At 37.9% G+C, this 23,791-nt stretch overlaps 1 protein-coding gene across 1 annotated transcript in view; it reads right to left on the minus strand.

Moving 5' to 3' along the window:
* Wls (Wnt ligand secretion mediator) overlaps window positions 1-23,791 on the minus strand; it is a 102,081-nt gene that overhangs the window by 54,571 nt on the left and 23,719 nt on the right. The window contains exon 2 of the mRNA XM_005086972.4: window positions 13,390-13,662. Coding sequence (XP_005087029.1) covers window positions 13,390-13,662 — 273 coding nt within the window. The remainder of the gene's footprint in view (window positions 1-13,389; window positions 13,663-23,791) is intronic.

Here is a 23,791-nt window from a genome sequence, read left to right on the forward strand (position 1 = left end):
CTCTTCCAGCTGTCATGACTGATTGCTGTTGTCATGATTCCCTTCTGTGACAGACTCTGATCCCTATGGAACCATAAGCCAAAAACCAAAAGCCAAACCAAGCCAAACCAAACAAACAAACACACACACATACACAAACATCCTCTTCCTTCTATAAGTTGCCTTTGTCAATTTCTTAACCATATCTATAAAATAAATAATGAATATAGTTTCCAATTACACACCAAAAAACAATGTACCTATTCTCTGGGTCAGGAAAAAGAGTGACTTCTGAGGAACATGGTTATATCCCCCTCTCTTTTCTGGGTAATAATACGGGGACAATGTATTAATGTTCTGCTAGAAAGTGCCAGTGGGATTAAAGGAAAAAGAAAATGTAATTCCAGAAACTACAAACCAACAACTTCTTTGACCTAGTGCCAATCTAAGGTTTTGTGTTTAAATGAATCAATAAAATGGGTCTGCAGCATGGCTCTCAGCCCACAGAAATAAGACTAAAGATAAGACTTCTTTTAAAAGATTTCAGAAGAAAAATTGTGCATCATTATTATGGATACAGCAAGACCTGAGAATCTATTCAACCTGACTTGACAAGGTTAGAGGAAAATCTCTTGATGAGACAAAAACAACAATTCAAACAGTCACTTGGAAGGGAACAACATTCCTCTGAAAGTTAATGCCAGATATACCATCCAAATGAATTTCTTTTTCCTCAACCAAATATTTCTAAGCATCTGCTCGTTCTGTAAACAGTACTGAAGATAAAAAACACAGAAGGCAAAATCATTACCCTTCAAATTGTTCACAGCAAGTTGGTAAAATTGGGCACTATAGTAGAAGCAAACCTATGTATACAGGTAGCTCAAAGTTTGTTTAAGGGCACTGGGTTTAGGCAATGGAGCACAGAAATTGTGACTTTCAGAATCAGCTCATCCACAGTGGTATCTACTTACTAACCACAGGACAATAGTTCAAGAAACAATGGAGTAAAAGCAATCATGGATAAAGGAAGCTGTACATCTAAAAGTCCATATAAGCATAAAGAAGCATCGAATGGTCAGAGAAACTAATCTATATGTGGAAATGGGAGAGTGACTGAAGGGAATAGAGAACTGAGCAGCAGGGTCTGATAACTAAGGATTCAAGCTACATTGAATACCATCGTATTCTGCTTAGAAAGATACTGAAGCAGGTCAGGCAGTGGTGGAGCATGCCTTTAATCCCAGCACTTGGGAGGTCAAGGTAGGCAGGAGGAACTCAGTGAGCTCAAGGTCAGCTTGGCCTACAGAGAAAGTTTCAATACAGCCAAGGCTGGATAAAGAAACCCTATCTCAAAAAAAACCAGAGAGAGAGAGACAGAGACACAGAGAGAGACAGACAGAGACAGAGACAGACAAAGAGAGAAAGAGAGAGAAAGAGAGAGATTGAAGCGCTACTAGCAACTACATAAAAGGTAGACCTGGATTTATACACATAGGATGATGATATGCCCATTGTATTTCATAACTCTCATTTTTAATGTGATTGGATACCACAAAAATACCAAAAGAATAATTAGTAAGGAATTTGAACTCAATGATAGTCTTCTTTTTTCCATAACAAAGCTAGAGAAAAAAGGACTATCTAAGCTGGCAAGTATTAAAACAATGGAAAACATATGTGGTCGCACTTATTCCTATATGACCATAATCAGCATTCATGCCAAGAAAAAACAAACCTGATAACTGAGGAATGGAAAGACATAGTGGCCACCATTACTTTCTCCCTAAGACAACACATACAGTGTACAGAACACTCAGAATAGCTGATTTGGTGGTTGTAAAACTCTCTCTCTCTCTCTCTCTCTCTCTCTCTCTCTCTCTCTCTCTCTCTCTCTCTCTCCAATTAGAGAGGAGAGCTTTATTCACACTGAATCTAAAAATAGACAATGCCAGTGTTCGCAGACTGACAGCTGCATTCTCATACTGTAACCAAGAAAGGAAAGAGATGGCTAATTTAACTCAACAACTTCCAAAACAAACAGTGCAAAAGGAGCCCAGGATGAACGAAAAAAACCATGAAGGTCAGCCGTTCAAAGACTGCAAGAACAGCAGGGTAGCTGCATAGCAATTCATTAAGCTGCTCCAAATTCCGATGTGACCAGTGAAGTATTTTATCAGATCTGCCCACAGAACTTCAGGATAACGCTCTAGCAGATGCAGTTGCTATAGGGATCAAGGAAAAAACCAGTCAGAAGGGTTGAGGCTTTTCCATCTGACTTTTTCTTATGTCACTTGAACAGTCAAAACTAAAGAACTACTTGAGGTTTCCTCTAAGGGCAGGTAGGGTCACCTCCCACCCCCACCCCACTATATCCAAATTACATTGTATTCAAACTAGCCTGAGACATTTAAGAAACAAGAAACAAAACAAACAGAAAGAGGTCATTTTAAGAGAGAGAAACCAGGTGCCTAGAAAGATTGAATCAGTCCGTTCCCTCTCATCAGTCATAAAAATGTGTTCAGTTTTCTTCCTCAGGCACTCTGCCCAGGGAGGGGATTATGGCACAGCTTCAAAAGAAACAAGGGGATGCCTGTGGGCGGGGAGCAGCCTCTCCACAGCTCTCCCACAGATCTGTTCTGGCTCTCAGAGCCCCCGCTAGCCAGCTAAATGTCAGCTCACGGCACCCCAGCATTCTCTCACCACACTGCCTCCATTGCCCCGGTGACTAAGCTGTTTCAACAGCTGTGTTATTGCTGGAGCCAAGCCAGTGTTACTCACACAGAGTATTTGCTTTGTCCTGTGAATGTGGAAAATTATTGCACTAAGGATTCAGAGTTCTTTTTACAGATAAGGCCAGCCTCTCTTGATCAGTCAGCCACATATTCCCTAAGCTGAGCTCTGAGGGCAACAGGACAATACTCTGCTGCTACCCAAGCTTCCTGGGATATGGACAGATTCATAACATTGCAAAGGAAGTGGAAGAGACATGTGCCTGTTTGAATGAGAGAAAAGAACAAAACAAATGTGACCATTGGTGGAGCCCCAAAGATGTCAGTTGCTGCTTCCTAAATGAACGTCACCAAGGGATGCTGCTTCCTTCTCTTTCTTGCCTTGCTGGTGATGTCAGAACTCCTTTATCTGTGTGTGTAGCTGAGCAGAATATTCCTGAGCACCCCTTCTAGAGCCCTGTGCTTCGCCCTCTTCCCATTGTTCACAATCATCTGTGTTCATATTACTTCCGAAGCAAGTGGAGTCTGGTGGGTGCCTTGCTCATGTTCTTGACCACTTCACATACCCAGCCTCTTGTTTACTCCTGAGCAGGGGAGGTAAATGCTGTATTACTCATTATTTAATAAATCAACTTCAACTCCCATCTACAGAGGATGATAGGAAAAAAGAAGGTATTTCCTATAGGTGAAAAAAAATGTCTATTTCTAGTACATGCTGATTCTTCTTTCATCAGCCTTAGTAGCCAGCCCTCCTTCTTAAGTTCTTCTTATAAATGACAGTAAGGCCCAATTTCTGATATTGAATAAAGGTAGTATAGTGTTTGAAAAAGAAGGAAAACAGTAATTCTTTAAAACTCATATTATTTTAATTCTTACTAAGTGTAAAATATGTAAACATTTCTATCCATACAGAGACCAGACACACACCAAAAACCTAATCTTGCCAGACTCCAAAGCACAAACTCTTTCTCACTATGTCACTGAGTTACACAATAGGAAGGGAAATTAGCAACCTTGTTCCTTACACTAGGAAGGCCTCTATTCACAGCACAACTGGTTAAGTCATTTTACATATGATATTATCTCAATAAGTTATGGTGTTGACACATATGATTATTGAAGTACTTTATTGTTCTGATATTTGATGAAAGAAGAAATCTAAAACATTATCATCTCTTTAACTTCCTTCTACATTTAAGGAAGTGGGGTAAAAACAAAATGACTATAAAGCCATCCCTATCTTCAGGGCATTTTACAATTGCAAAGGAGTGATAAGGGATTAAAAACTGGAATTTAATTAATACTGAGCAAGAGTTAACAAATACAAATCGCCAGTCTTAGATGCTTGGCCATAGGTGAAAACAAAACACCACTGTCATAATCATAAAAGGAAAAAAATAGATTTCACACACACTGCTCATATTGTATCTTTGCAGCTGGCAACAGAGCATAGAGGAAACAAAGTTCATGCAAAAAAGCTACTGACTAGAAGTGATCTCCTCTGTTTCACAGGAAAGCTTTGTTTCTAGTCTGCTCCACAGGCAAGACTTGGAAAGGAAAATTTAGATGAGAACAAGCTCTTCTTTCCAACTCACCTTTTCTTCATCCCCTTGAATGAGGGATACAGACGAAAGCAGGCAGCCAGGAGGAAAATGATATGGCTGGAGGTTCCTGACCCTCAGATTCCTACCAACAGAGGAGCCTGAGAGGCAGCATTTAATTGTGTAAAAACCAGCCTGTCTCTCCTCTTATCTTTATCCTCTGTGATGAAAACCCACAATTACTGGCATGCTCTGGAATCCGAGTCACTCAGCCAGTAGTAACAGTGATGGCTGTGTCTGTAGTTTAAAAGCAAAGGGAGTGGGATTTCACTTGCCTCTGAAGTCAGCCCAGTGTGAAGCTAGCCTAGCTCAGCTTGGTGACTTCTCCTATTAGAAAGTTCACAGGTAGCCTCCTGTCAGGCATACCACCAAGTGAGAAATCCAGACAGAAAAGAAGAAATGCAGTCTCTAGCTACTGTCTAATTAAAAGACAAGCAGGTCTCTAATTTTGAATTTACATTTCAGTTACATATAACATATGTAATTTTCATTTTTTCACTTGGATTAAACTCCCAATTTCTTAGATAAATAGGTCATATTGGTAACTCACTGAAAAGCCCTGCCATCTTTCAGGAATTTATCTTTTATCTCCAATAGAGACATGTTTCTATAGCCTTGTAGATGGGTTACTACTATTTGCCATGAGTTATTTTTATCTATCTATCTATCTATATCTATATCTATCTATCTATCTATCTATCATCTGTCTGTCCATCTATCATCTATCTTATGTGCATTGTTTTTGTTTGTTTGCTTTGTTTTTTTTTTTTTTGCCATAAATCTTGGGTTCCCTGGAACTGGAGTCACAGACAACTGTGAGCTGCCATGTGGGTTCCAGGAATTGAATCTAGGTCCTCTGCAAGAGCAGGCAGTGCTCTTAACCACTGAGCCATCTCTCACACCCTAAAAAAGTTTTTTTTTTTTTGGAGGGTGATGGTTTTTCCAGCCAAGGTTTCTCTGTGTAACAGACCTGGCTGACCTGGAACTGGCTCCGTAGACCAGGTTGGCCTTGAACTCACAGAGATCTATCTGCCTCACAAGTGCTGGGTGAGATTAAAGGTGTGTGCCACCACTACACAGCTGAGGGTGCTATTTTCCTAAAATATTTTAATTCTTTGAAAACATTATACAATGTATTTTGATCATACTCCCCTAAATCCTCCTATATCCACCCTTCCATCCTCAACTTTGAGTTTTATTTGTGTTGCCCAACTACTTTTGGAATGGGGCCTGCCATATTAGGTCCACCTACTGGGGGTCATGTCATTAAAGAAAGATAACACGTGTGTGTGTGTGTGTGTGTGTGTGTGTGTGTGTGTGTGTGTGTAGATATAGGTATATCCCTCTCCCCTCTATCCCTCCACTCCCTCTCTCTCTGTCTCTGTCTCTGTCTCTCTCTCTCTCTCTCACATACACACACCTGCCTCCCCAACTCCAAAGCAGTGATCAAATGCACATAGTTCCTCAATTAGTGATATAATTTTGTGCTCACATCTTCCACTCCATGCTGGAATAATGCCTGGCTTGACCTTGTGTAATTCTTATGTATGCTATCAAATTATCTCTCAGTTCTTATGTGCAATTGCCCTGTTGTATCAGAAGTCATCCTCTGCCCCCTCTTCTATGAAATTCTAAGTCTTCAGGGGAGATATATGGTATGAACATCTCATTTAGTGCTGAGCATTCCACAGTCTTTTATTCACTGCATGTTGACCCACTAAGGGTCTCTATATTGTCACCTAGTTAAAAAAGAAGCCTCTCTGAAGAGAGTTTGGAGATGCACTGTGTTAATAGAAATAGCGACATGTCATTAGGAGTTATTTTATCACTTCATGGTAGAAAAATATGGGTCACAGTTCTGATTTCTTCATCTGCAAATCAGGTGACTTTTGAAAAAAATTAATTCCATAACTTTATTTTGTAGACCTTTAAACCTTAGTTTCTGGTAATGACTTCACAGTGAAGAACAGAGATTTAACCTTGAACATCAATGGTTGAATATATATAAGAGATGCATAATAAGTATTTTTCCCTTAAACTCAGTTCCTTTGAGTTTTTACTTTCATATAGAAAAGTTTCCATTGCTAATTCATACCCTGTTCTTCCTATTACAGTTTTCTGTTCCCAGAGATTGTTTCTTACACACTTCTTCTCCCACTGGAATTGCTACTATTTAAAAACATCAGAATTTACATGTTAATATTTCTACAGTAAAATACAACCAACTCGTGTACTTTCATCTTAAGGATTCTGAGATTTCCCATGCTTCATATTTTATAGTATGCTCTAAAGACCTAATGGCTTAGCTGATGACCAACACACATACTTAAATTTGAGGTTCCCATCTTGGGATTTATAAACATCTGATTTCCACGAATAAGTTTCAGAGCTGGAATTCAAATATGAATACTAAGTGTGTGAATAGGCCCAAACATGTTTACCTCCCAGTGCTTTGACTTAGTTATAAATGTCCCAAGACACAAGGAAGGCCTGTAATCAGCATGCATACCTGGCCCTACCATGTGTGTTTCTGGGCTTCCAAATTCTTCTCAGAGATCAAATGTCTCTCAATTCAAGTTCAATAATACACTTTTGCTTTTGTTTTGTTTTTTTGTTTTTGTTTTTCTTTCAAGACATGGTCTCACAATGCAGCTCTGGCTGTCCTGGAATTCCCTATGTAGACCAGGCTGGCCTTGAATTCACAGAGATCCATCTGCCTCTACCTCTACGTACCAGAACTAATGGCATGTGCCACTACATCCGCAAAACTATACTCTTCATTGAGCATTTAACGCATGGTAAAAGTTCCACATGAATTAATAACAGTTTAATTCTAATGGTCCTATAGAAGTAGTACTATTATCTTTATTGTATAGCAAAGACATGGGAGTTTTTAAGACTTACTCGACAAAAGTCAAATAGGAGGTTTGAACATTCTAGCCTGAAAGTAATAAACACAGGAATCTGCACTGCAGCAATCTCTCAGGAACTTTTATTTCTTTAATCTAAGGTATTGATTTCACCATAGTTGTGTAGAGACACAAAGAACACACAGTCGCTTGGTATTAAGAATTTAGTCTTATAGTATAAATACACAAGGGCAGTTAGAGTTTTTGAAATTATATAATGAAGGACAAGAAAAATGTCATCACACAAAACGTTAATAAATAATGATTTAGGGAGTGAGTGAATGTATAAATGAAGTTGGGACAGGACCTTAAAAATCTATACTGTTAAAGGTCTACCATCATATACCAAAAACTCTGGGACTGTTTATATACTAAACTAAAATCCGTTTGCTGTACACACACACACACACACACACACACACACACACACACACACACACACACGTGTGTTGAAATACTTAGTTCCAAATGGGATGTCTCTATCAAATCCCTCTGCTCAGAGCTGAGGGAACACTGGGGAAGAGGAGGCAGAAAGAGTTTAAGAACTAGAGAGGATGGAAGACCCCAGGACAAAAAGGCCCTCTAAATCAACAGAACAGAGCTCATACGAACTCACAGAGAATCAAACAGCAGCACAGGTTTTCCATTGAGTGTTTTTACTGGATCGTTGAGTGCGTGAACAAGGGGGTCTCTAATTGTTGTGCCTTCTCTTGGGTTCTTTACTTTATATTACCTACAATTTGCACTTTATTAAACCAGCAGAATCCCTAACTACATTCTAAATATTTGTCCTTATACCTACAAATAAGTTTAGTCCTTACCCATTGTCTTAGAGTTTTATCACCATGAAGAGACACCATGATTATAGCAACTCTAGTAAAGGAAAACATTTCATTGTGACTTCCTTAAAGTTTCAGAGGTTTAGTTCATTATCTTCATGGCAAGAAACATGACAGCATTCAGGCAGACATAGTGCTGGAGAAGGAGCTAAGAGTTCTACATCTTTATTCACAGGAAGCAAGCAGTTGAAAGACTGAAACACACTTTATCTAATAAGGGAACACTTAATAATGCAACTCCCTATGTGCCAAGATTTCAGACACACAAGTCTATGAGAACCAAACCTATTCAAACCACCACATTTCACTCCTTGACCTCCACAGGCTTGTAGCCATAAAATAATGAAACATGTATTTAGTTCAATTTCAAAGGTCCTCATAGTCTATCACAATCTCAACAATATTTAAAAGTCTAAGATTCATGAAAAATCAAAATAAAAAACAGATAACATAGTTTCAACATGTAATGGCACAAAATACACATTACAGTTCCAAAGGGTAGGAAGGGGAGCACAGTGAGGAAATACTGGACCAAAGAAAGATCCAAAACCAGCTGGCCAATCTCCAAACTCTGCACCTCAATGTCTGACATCCAAACACTCTTCTTTTCTCCAACTCCACTAATCATTGTTGACTGCAACACACTTCTTTCTCTTGGCCTAGTCCCACTCCCTGTTAGCAGCTTTCCTTGGCAGGTCTTCCACAAGTCAGCATCTCCAACATCTTGGGGTCTCCAAGGCAATGCCGGCTTCACCTTCACAGCTTCATGCAATGACCTCCCTAGGCCTCCATTCAGGGACACCCATAACACATGCCTGGCCTCAGTGACTTTTCTTAGTCCTGGGGATAGATTCTATAACCCCTTTTTTTTCTATCCTTAATTCTACAGCCAGAATCACATGGCCAAAGTTGCCAAGTTCTGCTGCTTGCTGGAACTGGAACATGGTCCCCTCTTTCAATTATATATTCATCAACTTTCTGTTTTAAAATGGTCTCCTTCATTGCCTAAGCTTGACGGTCCTGAACCTCCGTCTGTAGACCAGGATGGCCTCAAACTCAGAGATTCACTAGGCTCTGCTTTCTCAGTACTGGCATTAAAGTCATATACAACCACATTTGGACCTGAACTGTTCTTTAGTTTCTTTTTACCAGTCGGAAGCTCAGTTGTGTAGGATCTTGCCCTGAGGTCACCACTCCCTTTATTCCATTTCTTACCAATCTGTTTATCTTAATCTGTTTAGCTCCATTCCACTTCCTGGTGCCCCTTTTTTTCTCAATCTGTACAGTTTGAATTTTTGCTTTCTTAGCTTGCTCCTTTTCATTATAGATCTTCATTAGAGTAACCACTAATAATTACAGCTATACTAAGCTGTTTTGAGATTTCTTCTGGCCACGTAATTAACTCAAATCTCTTCACTTTAGCTTCAGGCAGACTCTTCAGACAAGGGCAAAAAGCAGCCTCATTCTTCACCAAAATATCACAAGAATGATCTTTAACCCACATATTAATATTCTTCTTCTTTGAAACCTCTTGAGCCAGGCCCCCACGGGTCAAATCATTCTCAGCACACTGCCTTCCATGCATCTACTAGTATGGCCTATTAATACTCTGCTTAAAGCATTCCACTGTTTTCCTAATCCAAACTCCCAAAGTCCATATTCCTCCAAACAAAAGCATGGTCAGGCCTATCACATCAATACCACGGTCGCTGATACTAACTTTTGTCTTAGTTAGGGTTTTATTGATGTGAAGAGAGACCATGATCACAGCAACTCTTAAAATGGAAAACATTTTATTGGGGCCAGGTTACAGCTTTGGAGGTTTAACCCATTATTGTCATGGCAGCATACATGTAGACATGTTGCTGGGGAAAGGGCTGAGAGTTCTACTTCTTTATTCATAGGCAGCATACTGAAATGCATTTCCTCCAGCAAGGCCACACCTACTCCAACAGGGATCACCTCTTTTTTTTTTTTTTTTTTTTTTTTTGGTTTTACGAGACAGGGTTTCTCTGTATTGTTTTGGAGGCTATTGGTCCAGCCTGGCCTCGAACTCACAGAGATCTGCGGGCTTCTGCCTCCCGAGTGCTGGGATTAAAGGCGTGTGCCACCACCGCCCGGCAGGGATCACCTCTTAAGAGTGCCAGTCCCTATAGGCCAAGTATTCAAATACATGAGTCTATGGGGGCCATACCTATTGAAACCACCATACTCTTCATCACAGAAACTTCTCTTTGCAACAGATGAAGAATATTACAGAAAACCACAACTGTTCAACATGTAGAGAACAAGAGATCGTATGGTTCCCAGTCCCAACCGATACATCTGCAACACAATTGCAGAAGATGGAACAGAAAGATTGAAAGATCCAGAGGATTAGGATTTTGCTGTGAAATTGCATCTCCTAGTAATGTCAAAGAGGCTGTACTCATGAAATATCACCAAAATTGCTACCTAAATGAAATCTGAACAATGAGGGCACCAATAAACACATGAATATAGAAGAGCGGGAAGTTATGGAGTCTCAGTGTTAAACAAAGAGCTATAAGTAGCTGGGGAATGCTGAAACTGGGAGAAATGATCTTCACCAAGAATGAGCCTTTCAATTAGCTATCCAATACCAAGTTATCAGCCCTGAGATCTTACACATGCAGGTAATATTATATACAGACTGAGTCAGTTGTATTCATGTATTAACCTAGATACCTTTTATAAATTAAATGGAATAAAATTTAGGAACATATTATCAACTTATAAAAATTCACATAAATTTACCAGATGCTGTATTTATTTTATTAAATAACTTTAATGCCAAAAATGAAACTGATTAAAGGTCAACCTTTTTATACAAAAGTCAGAGTATCAAAATGATCCAGTTTTTCTCACAATCTAATAAACAGATCCATGCTCTAAAAACCTAAGTATTGCAGCAAACAATAGCTGTTATGGCAACAAGCTGTTATTCCTAGCAATACATCACATTTTCAATCAGCTGTAAACATCTCAGTCATAATTCAATCATGCAAGCAATATTTAAGTAATTATAAGCAGAATTAGTGTCAATGGTTATTGAAACGTTTCTTAAATAACCAAAGTGTTGTCTTAGAACGGAAAAGGGGCAAGCACCTCCATCAGTTGTTTGATATCCTGTTTTTGTCACAGAATGATCTTATCCAAGAGACATTTTCATTCATAGCTTCCTACTCACAAAGCTACAGTTTAACAAATATAAACACGATCACAATCAGGGAGGTGATTTATCAAGGAGCCATAGAAAATAATTCACTTGTGCAAGGCTGTCAAAGTAGACAATGCTCAGCCAATAATGGAGTTCAGAGAAGATAAACTGCATTTACAAAGGAAATGAGAAAATGTCTGGGAAGGCTCTAGGGCAATGTAACAACTGGAATGTCTTAAAGAATGACTAGGTTTTTAACAAGAAACCTTTCACCTATGGGAGAAAGTGAGAATGGTAAATGAAGAGGAGATAGAGTTCAAGGTATGGTTCAGTGGTAGACCATTTGTCCAGTATGCATGAGCCCAGGGCTCTATTGCTGGCACTCAAACAGAAAAAAAAATCAACATGTGCAAATGTGTGTTCACAGAGTTGAGATTTTTTGACAATGGAGACAATATGTGCATGTCAAGTATAAGAAATAAGGCTATACTGGGTGGTGGTGGAATCCCAGCACTTCATAATCAAGCAGATCTCTTGAGTTCAAGGCCAGCCTGGTATACAGAGACAATTCCAGGACAACCAAGTCTACACAAAGAAATTCTGTCTTGAAAAACCAAAATAAGAAAAAAAGAAAAAGAAAGGAGGGAAAGATAAATGGAGGGAGGGAGGAAAGGAAGGAAGGAAGGAAGGAAGGAAGGAAGGAAGGAAGGAAGGACGCTTCAAAAAAGCTTTAGAACACAATGGAAACAACTGAATTGTCAGGCCTTATTTGTTGGTCATTAAAGATGTTCACAAAGAGAAAAGATTAAGATTAAATGATAAAATTCTTTTGTAAGAACTTAATTCCACTACAAAATGTAGAAAGGAAGAAAGGAAGGAAGGAAGAAGGAAGGAAGGAAGGAAGGAGGAAGGAAGGAAGGAAGGAAGGAAGGAAGGAAGGAAGGAAGGAAGGAAAGAAGATAAGAAGATGGGTTGAAATTCAGGAATAAAACTTTTATTTTTTTATTTTGAAATAATTGCTTATTCTTCAACATTACTTGGTAAGATGGATATTTTATTCATTTTTTTGCACATAAAAGTGGTTCAGAGTTTTATAAGTTGTTTAACATTGTTAGAACTTTGAATAAAAGGAGCCAGGGGGCTGTTCAATGACTCAGCAGATAAAAGTACTGCTGCATGTGATGGTTTGAATGAGAATTGCCAACATAGGCTCATATGTTTGAATGCTTGGTCTCCAGTTAGTGGAATTGTTTGAAAAGGATTAGGAGGTGTGGCCTTATTGCAATAGCTCTAGCTTTGTTAAAAGAGGTATGTCTCTAGGGATGGGCTTTCAGGGTTCAAAAGACCATGCCAGGCCAGTGTCTATCTGCCTGCTGTTGGCAGATCAGGATGGATGTAAACTTTCAGCTATTGCTCGAGCCCCATGTCTGTCTGCTTTCCATCATGACGATCATAGCCTAACTTTCTAAAACTGTAAGCAAAACCTTAACTAAATGGTGTTTTGAGACAGGGTTTCTCTGTGTAGCCCTGGCTGTCCTGAAACTCATTGTGTAGACTAGGCTAGTCTTTATCTCAAGTGATTCACCTGCCTCTGCTTCCCAGATGCTGGGATTAAAGGCTTGTGCAACCATGCCCAACTTAAATGATTTTTTTAAAGAGTTGCCTTAGTCATACCGTCTCTTCACAGTAACTAAAACACTGCATAAGCCTGATGGTTTGAGTTCTAGCCCCAGAACCCCACAGGGGAAGGGGAGAAATGTCACTTAAAAATTGTTTTCTAACCTCCACAGAAGAACTTTGCATGCGTTTTTAGTTTAGGAACTTAAATATATCTTAGGAACACTCTCAAACCCATTCTCATAAGCATTCTACTATACTAACTCATCATCTGGGCATAAACGTGAAAACAGGGGACAATGAAATGGTTCAACAGGTCTGACTGTGAGCAATCTCACCAGAACCCAAGTGATCTACATGTAAAATACAATAATATAGATATTTGTTTCAAGGGATTTGGAAAGATTAAATGAGTTGATTCAGATAAAGGGCTCAGAAAATGCACAGGAAGCAGCAAACAGCTAATAACTAATCATCATTCACACTCCTAGGAAGGAAATTCCCACTGGTTATCAAAGCAGTTAGGGTACTTACTGATTTGGTTGTTCAGCTTGAAAGCAATGTCTAGCTGCAGGATAAACAGCATAAACTGGAACCATGGGCTCATCTCCATTGAAGGGAGGGGAATGTGTACAGAAAACACAATGTCATTGGCTTCAATTTCCCTTGGAATTGCTTCTTCAATGTCTCGGATCTTGTCACACTTGTTGGGTCCCCAAGGCACCAGCCATCTTGTTTTATGGTGATTCTTACGGACATCCACACATTTTATTGACATGTAGGGCACTGCTGTGGTGGGTGCTGGAGCTGAAAAGACAATGTTTTCCTGTTTTAGAAAAGAATCCATTGAAGTAGCCACTTCTAGCTAATGACCTTTTCAGTTGTGCCTTCCTTCTTGTACAATGTCATCTACAGTTGGGGAAGAATTGTTCTCTGAGATGCTCCAAACCCATATGAGGACCCTCCTGTCATCAGCAGAGGGCCAGGAAAGTATCTCCACAAGACTTCCCACTGTATTTCCAGTTAATTACAATACACACTTGTAAGCAATCTAAATCAGTTACAGCCTCCATTCATATTGTTCTCAGAAAATTCCAATGTCAGCCTTGATGCAGAGGGGTGGAGCTTGGTCATGTCTCAACTTGATATGCCATGCTTTGTTGACTCCCATGGGAGGCCTTATATTTCTGAGGAGTGGATGGGGGAGGGTAGAATGGGATAGAATGGGAGGAGAGAATGGGAGGAGAGGAGGGAGAGGAAATTATAGTTGGCATGTAAAATAAAGAAAAAAAAAAACTTCAATGTGCCCCAACAGCTGAGGGACTGAGTGAGAAGCACTGCAGAGACCAGTGTCTGAATTCGGGTGCCAGGACTTAGACCTGGTTGGCAACTTAAGTTTGTTGCATCTGTGGTAGCAGGACCCTCATCTAAGAAACAAGTTGACTGTCTACTATGGACCTATGCTGATCTCACAATCCCACTTAGCTTGGTACCTGTCTAAAGATAGATATTAAAAGACTGATACTTCTAAAACAAACTAAAATACTACCCACGTTCATCAAGAGAGAAAATAAAATTTGAATGTGCTGTTTTGTTATGAAACAATTAATATGACTATAATAGTAAAATTGCAAAATATAATTTGAAATTTAAAATATTTCCCTAAAACTCCCCTAGAGGAAAGTAACTACTGTTAAAAAGACATCAAAACATATTTTTCTTTACTTAGTATGTAATGTATTAATATCTATATTAATGGCAAATGTTTTGTTAATAAGTTAATATCTATATTAATGATAAATATGTTCATGAAAACTAGCCAATAACAAATAAAATGCTAGGAACTTCATACTCAAGAAGCATAACTGAAAGCCCTTGAGTATGGAGTGTTGACTCTATTAGCATGATACATCTATGGATTTATACTATAGGAGTTTTTTCTCAAAACTCAAAACCATGCAACCACAAACCCTTTGTATACCTAATTTATCTAAAGTCATCTTGTCTAGCATATTATTAGAAATGAGTCAATCAAACATTGGTTATTTTGGTCAGCTAAACAGTTCCCTCATGTTAGAAAGACCAAATAACACATTTAATTGGATCCATTTTAATGTGGTTGGAAACAAATTGTGAGGCAAAAGTCATAAATTCCACTTTAAATAACACAGTTAAAACTGACTATTTCTTGCAGAAAATATTTACATGTTAAAACTTCTCTTCTTCCAAAATGAATCTAGCCCTTCTTGTTTATTTTCTTCAGTTTGAAAAACAAGTCTTTCACTTCTCAGACAAAAATGAAAATAACTAGTCAAGTTCCTCAGCTGAGTTCCAAAACCACATTCCACAGGAACAACAGAGCTCTGGACACTAGACAGTACAGAGTCTGTGTTTCTAGTGGCTTGTGTGGGAGACTATGTAGCAACCAGCCTGGTTTACATTTTCCTTTTTTTATTAACCCAATGTATCATTCCAGGGAATAAAATTCCCAGGAATATTCATGTTTTTAAGAGATTTTGGCAATGAACTTGAAGAAGCTTCAAATACATATCTCTAGCTAGACTATTAGAATGAGGAATACTTTTATTCACTGAAATAAGATAGCCTAGAAAACATTTAAAACTTAAAAACTACACTAGCAAACATTTTAACTTTTTCTAGTAGTACCCAAAAGGAAAACAATTTTTATACTACTTGAGAAAGTAAATGGCACACTGATATTCAAGCATAGACACCTAGAGTTCCCTTGGTGATATCTTTACAACTGAGGATGACATCTTACCTGCAGTTAAGAGTGGATACTCGGTGTATACAGCATTTAAAGAAAACAAAAAGCCAAGTGTGCAGCTTGTTCTGGTTGCCTATTATAAAATGTTTTTTAAATACAGTCAAAATTGTGACTAAAAGAATCATAAAATAGTATTTGAATAAAACTTTGTTTGAGGGGACTGAAGAGGTCCTGAGTCCAATTTCCAGTAACCACATGGTGGCTCACAACCATCTGTAATGGGATCTGATTCCCTCTTCATATGCATAAAAACACATATTAAAAAAAACAATTTTATTTGATATGAGGCAGGCATGGTGGCACACATCTTTAATCCTAGCTAGCACTCAGGAGACAGAAGCAAGAGGATCTCTGTGAATTTCAGGCCAGTCTGGTCTACAAAGTGAGTTCCAGGAGAGCCACACCTACATAATGAGATACCATCTCAAAAACAAGCAAACAAAAACAACAACAGTTTGAACTTTAAGTTCTTTGTGAAAGTGATTTTTATAATGACAAAAGAACTAAATAGAGAAAGTTAAAATTATCTGCAACTTTTGAACAAGACAACTTTTGAACAAGTCGGCTGTATTTACAATGTAAGTCTTAGTCCATATTGTGATTCCGAAGATCAATAGTGTTAAAAAGAGAGGCAGGTAGATCTCTGTGAGCTTGAAGCCAGTCTGTTCTACAAAGCACAGGACAACAAAACAGTGTTTAAAAGGGGTTACCTAGATTCAGGTCAACAAACCAAGTCATTTTGATCAAATGAAAAGTGAAAACAAGCACTCTTCAGTATTTGAAGGCTAGTAAAGCAAGATCATTCAGCTGCCTCACAAATTATAAAAATCCTCTATACACATCCATGTAATATAACTTAACTGGAAATATAAGGGCTAGAAGCTGATTCTGCATCAATTCAATTTAGCAAGAAGGATACTGGAGCAAACAACAAATATGTTTTGTCACTGTGAACTGTTAAGCCCTCATATTGGCAGCTAAGAATACTGAAGGTATGCTTGCAGGTAATCTATAGAAAGCATTCACAAAAATGTTGGCCCAGTCTTTTCTCTGTTCTCATTACCACATCAAACACAGGCCAGATTTTCTTCCTTTATCTGTATTTCAATTTTGACTCCTTTTATCCATTACAGTATTCATATTCTTAAAAATAACACTACACCGTATTTTATTTTAAACTGATATGAAATCAGTAAGATCTGTGATAAAATCAAGGTTGGGAAATCACCTCAGAAAATGATCCTTCAGACACATTACTTCATACCCAACAGTTGTGAGCATCCACTATGTGCTAGACACTGTCAGCTGCTGGAGTAGACTGAATAATAGACACCAATAATGTGAAATATATGAATAATTAAGAATATAGAAAATATTTTTGGTTGTTAGCCTAGCCTTTAACGGCTGAGCCAGAGGACCCAGGTTCAAATCCCAGCACCCACATGGCGGCTCACAATGAAATCTGATGTCCTTGTCTGACCTGCAGGCACACATGCCGACAAAACACTGTATACATAATAAATAAATAAATCTTTAAAAAAGGAAAATAGAAAATAGGTAATTATTGTAAATTTTAATTATAATTGTGATGAATGCTACTTCTAACCTGAGGATAAGTGAACCGCTGACTATTTGAGTTGTCTTGGTAAAGATTGAAGCAATATTATGGGAGGCTGAGCATTTGACAGTCACATCTTGATAGAAAGTTGCTCCAACAAGGGCCTGAATAAGAACTGTATCTGTAAAAGAAGTCTACTCTTGAAATGGAGGAAGTGTGAGCCCAGAGAGCAAGGGGACCACCAGGTTAGGAAAGTATAAGCAGGCACCTTGCCTTCACATGTCCATGCCTGTGCCTTCTTTATAGTGCTTTCTTTGTAGAGCTGATTTGATTCTCTAGCCAAAGGCACAATAAGAGACACATACAAAAACTTTTACTTAGGGACTTTTTTAAGATTCTCGTTCTCATTCTCTCCCTTCCTCCCTCCCTCCCTCCCTTACTCCCTCCCTCCCTTACTCCCTCCTTCCCTTACTCCCTCCCTCCCTTACTCCCTCCCTCCCTCCCTTCCTATCCCCTCATCTGTACCTACTTATGAGGCAGACAAGCGATCTTCTGGGAGAATAAGGGCACTCCAGAGGGTGGTCAGAATGGGAATGGAAGAACCCCACTTTTCCTACAGAGCCTTAGTTATCAGGTAATAATAACCTTTCTCCAAATTATCAGGAATGCCTACCTTGCAACAAAAATTACATTTGAATATTAATCTGCTTGGACTGAGTGGACTGGATGGAATATGTAGAACAAGCTTATAGGGGTAAATATGTTTACAAACATTAATAAGCAGAACTTTGAAATTTGAAAAATATATTGACTCAGTGAAAAAATCAACAATTTCAGAAATATTTTATTATTCCAAGAGAACTATGCAAAAAAATAACAACAAAACAATGATGCACAAATACTTTTTCTGATGACTCTAAAGGGAGGTCAAGTTAACTTTTGAATAATCTCATTTAAAAATTTATACTCACTGTCTCCACTCCTTTAAATATATATATAACTGCTGGTCAGTGGTGGTCTATATATTTAATCCCAGTACTCAGGAAGCAGAGGCAGGCCTATGGGTTCAAGGCCAACCTGGTCTAAAGAGCAAGTTCCAGGAGAGCAAGGGCTTCACAAAGAATCCCTGTCTTAGGGTGGTGTATGTATGTATGTATGTATGTATGTATGTATGTATGTATGTTTAGGATTTCACAGTTTCACTTTATTTTTCTCTATCCTGTTCTACAAAATAATTTTAGGCTACTAGAAATATCAGCTTATATTAAAGACATAACAAACAAACTGGTTTAATATAGATAACAGAAGCAATAGATGGTAATTCCAGTTCCCAAAGCTTACATGTGAACTAAGAAAGTAAGAGGTCCAATATTTGCTTCACCATAAAATGTAGAGAAATGCTTTCATAGCCTGGATGATAGGCCAAGTATAGTGAAACAGGACTATAATTCCATAAATCAGAAGGCTGGTGACAACCTGATCAATATAGAAAGACATGTCCTCCAACCCCCAAAAGTTTACTAATAAAGTATGTTCCCAATGAAAACTCATACAATACATACAATGTACCTAGGTTCTCAGTACCACACAATCTAAGCAGAATGGTGGGAAATATAAGGAAAGGATATTTAGTATCTGAAATGAAAAAAAACAAACCTAAATATGTTTCTGTTATTGACACAGCTGTAACCTTTATTCAAATGGCCCCAAAGCTCTTGCTTGGCATAAAAGGATCCTATCTAAGTTTAGAAGTTGGCTTTTAACTATCTTAGCCCAGGCTGGCCTTAAACTCATGAAAATCCTCCTGCCTCAAACTTAGAAGTTGATTTTCAATGTAATTCATTGAGACATTCCTCTTGGCCTTTCCTAAGTTCAAAAAACCTTAATTCTGCTTAAAAACAAACACATGAAATAGGCTGCACAACCTACGCAGACAGATAACATTATCTGGTTGAATTGTAAGGTCCAAAACAGTTAATAACTCTACAAGCCAATCCTGTGCATCAGCCATCCAAGATAAATTCCTGAAAACATTGTTGTCCTCAGCAAGTATTTAAGTATTAATAGTGTCTCTGAATGACAGGTCAAATGTTAAGTTACAGAAAATGTAAATACTTGTGTGAAACTGCTTCAGCATTTAGAAATTAACTAACTCAGTTTATTAGTTCCTTGACTGAAGTTGTTCTGTAACTATAATGTTCAGACACATGTTTTAACATTGCCATTTACTTTAAAGATGAAATTACCATGCATTTCAACCATGCTAATTAAATCTTACCAGATTACTGAGCAAGTTATTACTTTACAATTACATAGCAATTACTTCAAAGTAAAAGTATATCTTCAGAGACTAGACCTAGAGACAGGACTTTAGGAATTATCGTAGCTATGTCCTTGTGAGTGAAATAAGGTACATTCACTTGGATGCAACTCATTATTGAAAGCAATTCTTTTTTGGGTGGGGGGAGTTCAAAACATGGTTTCTTTTTGCAGTCCTGACTGTCCCAGAACTCACTTTGTAGATCAGGCTGACCTCAAACTCAAAACTCAGAGATCTGCCTGCCTCTACCTCCCCAGTGCTGGGATTAAAGGTGTGCTCCACCACCTGGCATTAATAACAATTCTTGACAGCCACTCTCATCTTTTCCAGGAAACCTATTTATTGAATAAAGCAAGAAATCCTCTACACTAAATAACTGCCACCAAAACTTACAAACCAATTTTATACTCCTTATGCCAGCATGTGTAAATTCTCACATGCACCCAAACAGTAGCACACCAACCCATACCCATGTACACAACACAAAATGCAGATGCAAATACACACAAACAGGAATATATATGCATTCATATGACAACTTACACACACATGCATTCACATAGCAACACATAGATATCTACACACACACACACACACAGACATACACATACACCATGCACACATAGCAACTCACAGAAACACATACCATACAGCTGGGCATAGTATCACACTTCTTTAATTCCAACACTGAGAGGCAAGCAAATATGTGAGTTTACACATATGCTCCACATGGGAACACACAAACTCACACATGTATCCATATGATGACATACAGATGTACAAACTCACCCACATGCAATACATAGATGCACATTCACAGCAATGCTGTGGAATAATTGTCTTGTACACTGTAAAGATTTGTCACTTGAATTGGTCTAATAAAATGCTGATTGGCTGGTAGCCAGGCAGGCAATATAGGCGTAACAACGAAACTAAAGAGAATGGCAGAGGCAGGAGATGGAGGCCAGAAGCAAAGGGAGCAGGAGGTGAACATGCCATGCTAATAAAGGCACTACCATGTGGCCTAGTGTAAATAAGGAATATGGGTTAATTTAAAATGAAAGAGCTAGTTAATAATGAGACTAAGCTATTGATCAAGCATTTATAAGTAATATTAAGCCTATGTGTGGTAATTTGGGAAGCGGCTACTGGGTATTTGGGACTGAGTGGTTCCAAGACAAGAAACTTCTGCCTACACAGCAACACACACACACAAACCGTAACACACATGCACGCGCACACATAGAGACCCTAACACACAGATATATGTTAATATGTATACATCCTACATAGCAACACAGATACAGAAACACCAAATACACACACAAAATAAAAGATGAACACAAAAACACACCCCTCAGAAGAGCACACAGATGTATTCACATGGCAATACACAGATGAATATAGCAAAACAGATGTACACACTCTATATTATCAACACAAAGATACTTGTGCATGGCAACATATACGAATACACATATACACACAGGGCTACAAGTGTACACTGTGAAGGTGAATTAACTGAATTGTTCAACTTCATAGGATCTAGAACCATTTTGAAAATAAATTTCTGGGCATGTCTCTGACGGATTATCTTAATTAGGTTAATTAATATAGGAAGACCCATTCTAGATGTAGATAACATCATTCCATGGGTTATTCCTCTTCTCCAATTTCAGAAAAAGAAAAGAGTAATCTAATGATGAGTTCATCATCTCTCTCTGCTTCCTGACTGTAGATACAAGGTAAACTGATACCTCAAGCTCTGACACCATGATGCATGACTATTGTACATATGTGTATGGTGACAGATGCACATGCTCTATACAGGCTACCACAAACAACCCATATGTTAACAAACAGATGTACTCACAGAGTAAACTGCACCCCTTACATTGCAGCCAGCAGATAAATACCCACATAGCAAGACACAATCCGTGAGCATCAAAGTTGAATGCCACTTTATGTAGCAAAGACTTATAAAATAGTTCCCGGTGGTATAAAGCTATGAATGAATGGCACAAATAATTTAACAGTATAGTTTTAGAAATTGTAGCAAACAGTTACATATTTCATTCTGGTTCTAAAACATTTAAAAATATTTTATGTTTCCATCTTAAACAGATGAGTATTTTAAATGGTTGGCCTGTAGTATTAATTGTGGTGCCAAAGATAGAAAAATAGAATTGCTTTATAGAATCCACATGGCAAATAAGCAGCTACACTTGGTTTGCATTACTTGCTTGCCTTAGATCCTCTGAGTAGAGGAGCGTTGGAACCACAGAGAAAAAAAAATCAAAGTGCTTTCGAACACTGAGCCAAACTCTTATATAGCATGTGAAATGCTATGGTAAACAAGAAAATATTTTAGGCTGAAGATTGGTGCCAGTTGTTTTTCTTTTGGAAAAAAATAATAAAACACACATAAAGGGTCCTGCAAGTCATTAGACATGCTAACTAGGACAGTAACCCAATGTCCTAAATTCGGATTAAAAAATGATACTCACTTTTGTATCTACCAGCGAAGAAAGCATGAATCAAAAAGCCTGACAGAAGTACATAAGACCACTAACTCTAAGCTATATTTCTTAAAAAGTCTGTTATTGCATTACTCTACAATGCTTAAAACAGCAAAAATTAAACACACATGAAATGAGCACAAAAAGACCTTCACAGAAAGAGCACATGGCTCATCTGCTAAGGATCACTGTTCTGCAAACCAGACATTTGAGCAACATTTCCAAGCTTGTGCCAAAAGGTTATGTGGAATGCAGTCAAAATTACCTTTAGGGGCAAAATTAGAGTGTCACAATGTACTACCTTGAGTCATGATCTCAAACCTAGCATGGGTATGCACCAGTCTTTGTATGGAAATATCTCACAGGTGCCTTGAAAGTCCTCAAAACTGCTTTGGCAGGCTGTGGGTATGAGGGGCAATAAAAGGTAAATAACTGGTTCTACTTCTTGAACAAGCAAGCCACAGTATATATTACATTGTAATTTTAGAGTTAGGAAATACCAAAATTAATTAATCAATCTCTTAAGAGAAACAGCTGCTGTGAAGTACAATTTTCTGATATTAGTTATTTAAAACTTATTATCTGGCATCTATATCATAGATGTTCCGATTTTATATGTATTATTACCACTAATGGAGATGAATCCTAATTAGTATACCAATTTAAGTAACTTCCACTTTTATTTACAGAGTTCCATGCAGAAAAGAAAAAAATGAAGCTCCTGAAAATGCATTAGACTCACCTAAACCTAATAGATATTCTCCCATATTTATTGGTTCTTTGGGGATGGCAGACTGGAAGAGACATGACTTGGGGTAAAAAACCCAGTGCTGCTATTAGGAGAATATATTTGCAGACTTTGTAGACAAAAATGAAAAAAGAACTAAACGTTAGAGACAAGTTGGCTTCGGAGCAACCTAAAAAATAATTTACTCATAATTCAGGTAAGCATATAGTAGCACAGTTTGACTCAAGAAAGAATGGTTTCTCCATTTACAGTAAATTCAGGAAAAAAAAACCAACTTGATAAATGAGCCTAAAATAAAACAAAAGTTTCATTTGGCCATACCAAGATGATAAATTCTCCTAACTGTGCATTTATGTAACATGTGAAGAAATGTAGAATTTAATATACAGTAAAGAGTTGCTGTTTCTCTCCATTTTCTGACAAGTTTCAATAGACAGGTGTGTTCAAATTAACAAAATATAGCCAAGACTAAAGACAAGCAAGACTTGTTAATGACCTATCTAAATTTCACAAATTCCAAGACTCATAATTTTCCTGATTATTCAAAGAAAAGGTGAGACTATATTTGTGAATTCCTATAATTAATCAGACAGGTAAAATTTAAGGGTGACCTACAGTTTTTGGAAGTATTATGTTTCAATCACTATGCAAATGTTAAATTTTTAACACTTTTAAACTTCTAGTTTCTAATTCAAGTGTCATTTCCTTTACCTAATTTGTTAAATGCTATGAGCCAACATCTAAGGATTTCTCTGACTTCATTTCAGTAATATTAAGTAATCATTGTTGCTTCTGGTGTCAATGTTATATGGTCTATTTTCATTAAAGCATTATATTGAATATGCAAACTTCTAAGCACTAGGAAAGTATAAACTTCTAAAATTCTGGCTGCATCTTCTTTCTTAGTATCTATGGAGGCTTAACCATGTAAGTTCTTCAAACTTGAACTGAATTGCATGTCTTTGTGGAGTCCTTATGTTATAATGAACTAATTAACATTATG

This window comes from Mesocricetus auratus, unplaced genomic scaffold (genome assembly GCF_017639785.1).
Source record: "Mesocricetus auratus isolate SY011 unplaced genomic scaffold, BCM_Maur_2.0 Super-Scaffold_100009, whole genome shotgun sequence".
NCBI classification, from domain to species: Eukaryota; Metazoa; Chordata; class Mammalia; order Rodentia; family Cricetidae; genus Mesocricetus; species Mesocricetus auratus.